Genomic DNA, 6,625 nt, shown 5'->3' with positions numbered 1-6,625 from the left:
TCTGTTTCATTTTTCTTTGCGAAGTCGAGAGGGCTTGGGACGTGACATGCACGCGACGGTCACGGCTGCGTTCTCGCTTTGGTCACGGGTTTCGCGAGCTGAGCGTTGCGGGAATAATTACGATGCCGCCTTAGACGGGAGGGAGACGTCGTTTGTCCCGGCGAAGAGCTTCACTCACGGCCCTGAGCTTCGTCTGCCTTTGTCAGGCACAGAACTTGCGTATTCTTGAAAACCTTTTTCTGTCCACACCGGTGGCGATTACCAGGGAGCTTCCTTACTCAGGCCCCTCGTCGCTGTGTTGGGGTGTCATCACACCTTCTCGCAGATTTCTTGCCTCGTGGAATCAAACTCTGGACGCTCTTGGTCGATTTTTTAGTTTAGTGTTGAATTCAGCTCGTGATTATGACGCTTGAGGTTTCGCTAGAATTTTAAGGGAGGTTTTTATTTATGTTTTTGATGTGGTTTCAACGGTGTCATAGCAGAGCTGGCCCAGCTCCCCAAAACCAAGTCCCTTTGCGTTTCCCCATACGTCACGGCCGGCATCGGCGCTGTGGGTGTCAACGACCTCTGCCCGCGAGTTCACAGTTTCCCGTTTTCATCATCTCGGGCGGTGCGTTCGTTTCCTTCCTCCTGCTCGGCACGGATCTGTTTTCAGAGTTTAGTCGTGGAGAGAGACAGAGAGAGAGAGAGAGAGAGAGAGAGAGAGAGAGAGACAGAGAGAGAGAAAATAAAAGCTAGTCCTTTTGGGGAGAAAGGGTTGTCATTTTTAAAAAAATAATCGAGTGGCCGAGTGCTCCTTCCTTCTGGTTTAATAGTGAGGGAGCCCCTCTCTTTAATTATGTGTATCGGGGTGACTTTGGTGCGGACATTTGGTTATGGAAATATGTCAATGTCAGGTGTAAGACTTCAAAACTCCACGTCCGAAGGCGCTTCTCCAGTAAGGCTGTCACTGGGCTGCCTTCTGGGGCCACCGATCCCCAGCTTCTCCCAAAATGTGACTAGGAGAACACGAATTATGGTTGTTAAATTGTTGAAACTGTTTTTTTTACTGAGTAGCTGGCTGTAAACTCAGAAAACAGTGGCTGTGGAATCTCCACCTGGGGTGTGTGTTCGGTTTCCTAGGAGGGTGAAGCCCAGACGAGTATTTGCCAACGCAGGAGAGAAAAATACACCATTTAGGCAACACTCACGTGCCTTCCCCAAGGCTGTATTTTTAACTCACTCCTTCCTGGGCCCTCGGGGGAACTGGAGAATCGGCTGGGGACAAGGACAAAGGTGACAGAGCCCCATGTCCCTGCACTGGCTCCTTCCAGACGATCAGCTTCTCCGTGTCAAAGATCAGTCACCCCTTCTCCCGGGGGACCTGGCCTGCCTCTGCCCTCAGGGCGTCCCCACTCCCCTAAGCCACCCTGCTAGGGTGTCGTCTTTAGTGGAATCTGGGCCCCTTTTTATGCGTGGACAAAGTGGATCCGTTTATGTTATTGGCAACGTGGCCTGTTTCATCGGTCTTGTAGACACAGAATCGTGCGTTCTCTCTTTTCGCTGATTCAATAATCAAGATAAATGTTACGTCCTTGTTCTGTAGTCAGCGAATGTTACATCGCGACTGTGTAGTCCGCGGAACACGGTCAGACCTCCCATTATTCGTGAGACGATGCAGAGTCACAAGCGTTTTCACAGTATTTACATTGTATCCAGGGTGCTAAGCAGCCCAGAGGTGATTTAAGGTCTGCGGGAGGATGGTCAAAGGCTATCTGTAAATACGATGCTGTTCTCTGTCATCGGCGTGAGCCCCGCTGGATTTCGGGAATGGGGTGTCCTGGAGCCACGCCCCTGCACTCAGACGGGGAGCCGTACCACCATTGCGTGTTGGCCTCCCTCGTTAGGTCTGGCCCGCGTATAGTGCGCGTTAATGCCGCTCGAGTTTCTCTTCATTGTGAGGAAACCCGAATGCCCGTGATTCCTGCGTCCGCTCCCGCTAGGCCGGCCACGTGGCCGGACGCCGTGCACCTTCCCTTCCCGTCCGCTCGGCGGCCCTTTGCCCTGAAACCTCGGGTTCAGGCGACAGGATATCGATGTGCTTGCTTTTTTTTTCCTTTAGATAATCTATTTTTTCCTTTCGTGTCATTGTTTCGTGTGACCAGGCTTATGACCAGCATTTGACACTCAGCGTTGCGCCGGTGGGGGTTGATGTCATGTGGTCACACCCCTGCCATGTCCACTGCCCCCTGCTCCGTCTCCTGGTTCCTCATTTGGTCTCAGTCCAAGTAGGGATTCAGGGGGAAGATGCCACGTGGAAAATAGAACTAAAAATAAAGTCTCCTGTCCTGCCGTGGAAAGGCATGAAGCTCTGACCCTCGCGCCAACACAGATGGAGCTGGATACCGTGACGCTCGGTGAGCGAGGCAGACACGGAAGCTCACGGTGCGTGACGCCATCGACGTGGCGTCCACGCACACGGGAAGCAGTTAGTGTTCTCGGGGGCCGGGGGCCGGGCACGGCAGTGACCACGCATGGGCACGCGGTCTCCTTTTGGGGCGACGAGAATGTCCTGGAAATAGAGATAACGTTTACGCAACGCTGTGAACATGCTTCATGCCCCTGGCTCGTACACTTGAAAGGTTAAAATGGGAAATTTTATGTTATGTGTATTTGATCACGATACAAAAATTAAACTTTTTTTTTTTTTTTTAAAGCCGAAGCACAGAAATATAAATAACTGCGGACACAAAACCTCCTGGCAGGCCAGGGCGCGTCTGCACAGGATAAGCGGCAGGGGTCACTTCCTGTCCCTTTGGTGGCGGCTCCCCCTCACGGCGCATTGTCTGTAGGTTCTCACGAGCCCTCGTTGACTTTGGAGGGTCCCGTGGTCCTCAGCTTGGCCGCCCACACGGCCTGACCGTATCAAAACTGCTTTTCAAAAATTCCCCCCGTCAAAACTCGGCAGGAGCCGCCCCCCGGCTGGCTTCCGTTGGCAGCTTCAGGGCCTCGAATCCCCCTGATCCTTGTGTAGGCCGTGGACCTTCTGCCTGGCTGTCCGAAGAAATTCTTTCCGACTTGGCTGACTGGGACGTGCTCCTCTCAGGAGCTGCGTCCAGCCGGCTCTCCCTGCATTTCCCATCATCTCTCCTTCTTGGTTTCAATTTCAAAAATACATGTTTTCCTTTGTTTTAGGGTTTCTGAGCAACTTTTTTTTTTTTTTTTTGCGTGTGCATGGGGAGGAAATCCTTTTCCTAAGAAAGTTTCTCTAGAAATGGAAAGAGAACGTGTCCTATCTCTGTCTCTAGGACGCGGTCGTGGCACGGTCAGGGAGAGGGGGTGGGGACGCGTGATTTCTCCATTGTTGCCTGGATGCTTCCAGAACCCCCCGCCAGGAAGGAAGCGGGCGCCCAGACCCCCGCCTGCAGGCCTGGCCACACTCTCCGGAATCCCTAGAGATCTGGGCTTCCCCGAACCCCATCTCCATCCCGGCACACTTGAGGGGAAGCAGAATGAAGAAACAAAATCGCCTTCCAGCCCACAGCAGCCTTCCACACGCTGCAAGACGAGGAAAAGCATTTTACTTCCCAGCGAGCATTAAACTCATGGACACACAGAAAGGCAGCCAAGTGAGAACGAGCAGAGGCCGTTTCTTCAAACCTGGCCCTGGCGAGGGGTCGGCCACTGTCACTTCCGTTTACCAGAGTCTCAAACTGAGACAGACAAGGGACGGGAAGAACACTTCCATCTACACTCTTAGGTTCCGTGGGCGGGGGTGTGCAAATTAGACGGACGCTAAAAAAGATAGATTTTCTGGAGAAAAGGCATACACATTTTCTCGGGTGTTAAAATCTTTACATGGCATGGGTGGGACCTTCACGGAAAGAACGGAGCGCCCCCCACCCACAGACACACATGCGGAAGCCGTTAGCTTGAGAGTTTATATGCCGCTTTTGACAAAGCACAATCAACTGTGCCAGGACACACAAAGGGGGTTCATGTTCCACGGGTGTGTCTGAGCAGCTCCGTCCTACCGCTGACTCTCCTTGGCTGTGAAACTCCCCAGCGAGGGAGGGGACACGAGCCCTCACTTGTCAGAACAGTCGCGTTTAGTCAGAGGTGGCCTCCAGCTCAAAACCATCTTGACGCCGACGTGACATGTTCTGGGGTGGCGTGTGACCACTACGTTGCAAGCGTTGACAAAATGCAGGAGATTCTCAGCTATTATCCAAGTCCGGGCCGCCGTGGGCCAGTGGTGGCGAAAGTTCTTGTTGAGCTTCCTATATTGTCACCCGAGGTCTGGTGACGCCAGGGTCTGGCTTCCTGCAAACCCGCCTTGTACGGCAGGCTGGCTTGGTGGGCCGGTCACTGCAGGTCGTGGCTCGGGGGTTTATTTTGTCGGTGACACGGCCGCTGTCCGTGTGCGTGTTCCTTCTCTCACAGCAGCCATGATGTGCGTCCCAGGCGTCTGGCTGAGTGACCGTGAAGACAGAGGGCAGAGTCTCAGCCTCTGGGGGAGCGAGCTGCCGACGACCCGTTGCATTCACGCACTCGAGGTGACATCACTAACTCGCTCGCATCTTGACGCCTGAATTTTGCAGTGAGGACTCAGGGGACAGGAACGGTCAGGTCCACGCCCTGGGACTCCTGCTGGGAGAGGGGATGTGACCTTCCTTCATGCTCACACTTCAAGGAGGTCCTGGAGGAAACACGTCTGCGCTGTGGGACCTGCCAGGGGCTCGAGGAGCCTTTGGTTGACGCCCTGGGCGGCATGGAGCGTGCGGGTTCAGGGCGAGCTCCGGGGCCCCCAGCTGCAGGCAGCGGCGGCTCCCGCGTGGGGTCGCGGTGGGCTCTGTTGGCAGTGCAGGGAGATGAGAGACGCTCAGTTCGGCCTCTGCCCCGTGGGGCGGCTGGGAGGAGCTGCTCTAGACTGGATGATTATGTCCCCAAGAGTTCGCATGTTGAACCCTAAGTCCCAGTGTGACGGTGTCAGCAGGCGGGGCCTGGGGGAGCTGACGAGCTCACGCCGGCGGTCGTGAACCCTCCTGGGTTCGGTGCTGGGGGCCTGCAAATTAAACCAACAAAACACAAAGTAAGGGGCTCGCCGCCCTTTGTGGAAGGGACCCCACAGAGCTCCCTCGCCCCTCCCCCGTGAGCGCACCATGACCAGACGCCACCTGGGAACCAGGAGGGGGCCCTGAGCACGCACTGGGCCAGCTCGCCTCTGAGCGGGGACGTGCAACGTCCAGAACTGTGACATATAAGTGTCTGTTACTGAAGCTGCTCAGTCTGTGGGATCCAGAGATGCCGCCTGGATGGACTAAGGCCCCCCGTTTCCCATCGCCGACGGAGGCTCCCACCGTGCAGGGCCCAGCGTTCTCCCCTTTTCCTGCCTCTATGAACCTTCCAGACGGGTCATGGAAGAGGCAGAGTTAGGCCTGGTCGCCCAGCCCAGAGCGCGTCCAACACTGATAGCCAGATGCACCCCAGACACGTCACGAAAAGCAGGTGCTGGCTCAGTGGGCCTGGGGGTGTCGAAGAAGAAATGCCCCGGACACGTCAAACGCGCAGGAAAGACTTTATTCAAGACTATTGTCCTGGAGGAGAGATGGAACTTAAGTCTGCATTCAACAGGGCCAGCTGGGGAGTTACAGCCCGTGGGCCGGTCGAGAAGGTAGAGGAATGGACGTTCCCGGGAGGAACTGGGATTGGTATTGAAAGGGAGGAAAAAACCTTTCCTCTCCCCTCTGAGGTTCAGTGACGGGGCCTTGCAAATTAAACTAACAAAAGACAGATTGGGGGGAGCGAAAGCATATGGTTCTTATTCGATGTTGGAGGCCTTCCTCGGAGAATCGTGAAGACGCAAAGACCTGGCGGGAGCGGCTTTGGGGTTTTTATGCTGTTTGTAGCAAACAGCAAGAAATGTGTAGACAGTGAGTCCACCACGGAAGGGACGGCAGACGGCGGGAGGTGACTGTTTGGGACGCTGGCGGAGGCGGCGTTTTAGAGAAGCTCGGCACGTAGATTCCTTTGGGTGCCGTCCCTGGGCTCACAAGCGTCTAGAATTGTCCCTGGTGATAAGGCCGAGTCTGCCTTCCGGGTCGGAAGCGGGAATGGGGGGGACGCCTCCCCAAGGGGACGTTTACGCCGGCTGTCGACGGCCCGGGCGAGGGCGGAGGACGTGTGTCTGCTGTCCCTCAGGAGCCTTCCGCTCAAAGTAATCTTTAGGCTGAAGTGGCCTCTTGGAGCTGACACACTCTGATCCGCTGCAGAAGCGAAGATTTCGGGTCTCAGCGATCGGGTCGAGCGGGGTTCTTTGCCAGAACGGCCAAGGCAGGGCCCAGTCGCAGACGGCTCGGAACAGCGCGAGTCCGGTTGGCCCCAGGGGCCCCCTGAACGGCCGCGGGACTGGGTTGGGTTCGAGGGAGCCCGAGCCGCAGGTGGCGTGTGTGCCCTTGACCTTGCCGCTCGCTTGCAGGTCTCGGCGGACAACACCTACTTCTGCCTCTTTCCAAACTCCGTGCTGCACAGAGGCGCCACCCTGACGGTGAACGTGACGGCTGACGGGGACGTGTTCGAGCACGTGCTGGCCTTCGAGAACCCAGGTGACGCCGCCTCCGCCGGCCTCCGAGCTGGGCCACGGTGC

The 6,625-nt window shown here is 56.0% G+C and overlaps 1 protein-coding gene across 1 annotated transcript in view; it reads left to right on the top strand.

Annotated features, from left to right (window-relative positions):
- The first annotated feature begins 1,912 nt into the window (after nucleotides 1-1,912).
- LOC112483188 (granulocyte-macrophage colony-stimulating factor receptor subunit alpha-like) overlaps nucleotides 1,913-6,625 on the top strand; it is a 16,476-nt gene continuing 11,763 nt past the window's right edge. The window contains exons 1-2 of the mRNA XM_025049764.1: nucleotides 1,913-1,936; nucleotides 6,458-6,621. Of these exons, the coding sequence (XP_024905532.1) occupies nucleotides 1,913-1,936; nucleotides 6,458-6,621 (188 nt within the window). The remainder of the gene's footprint in view (nucleotides 1,937-6,457; nucleotides 6,622-6,625) is intronic.

This window comes from Pteropus alecto, unplaced genomic scaffold (assembly GCF_000325575.1).
Source record: "Pteropus alecto unplaced genomic scaffold, ASM32557v1 scaffold96, whole genome shotgun sequence".
Taxonomy (NCBI): domain Eukaryota; kingdom Metazoa; phylum Chordata; class Mammalia; order Chiroptera; family Pteropodidae; genus Pteropus; species Pteropus alecto.
This window is presented reverse-complemented; position numbering and strand designations above follow the sequence as displayed.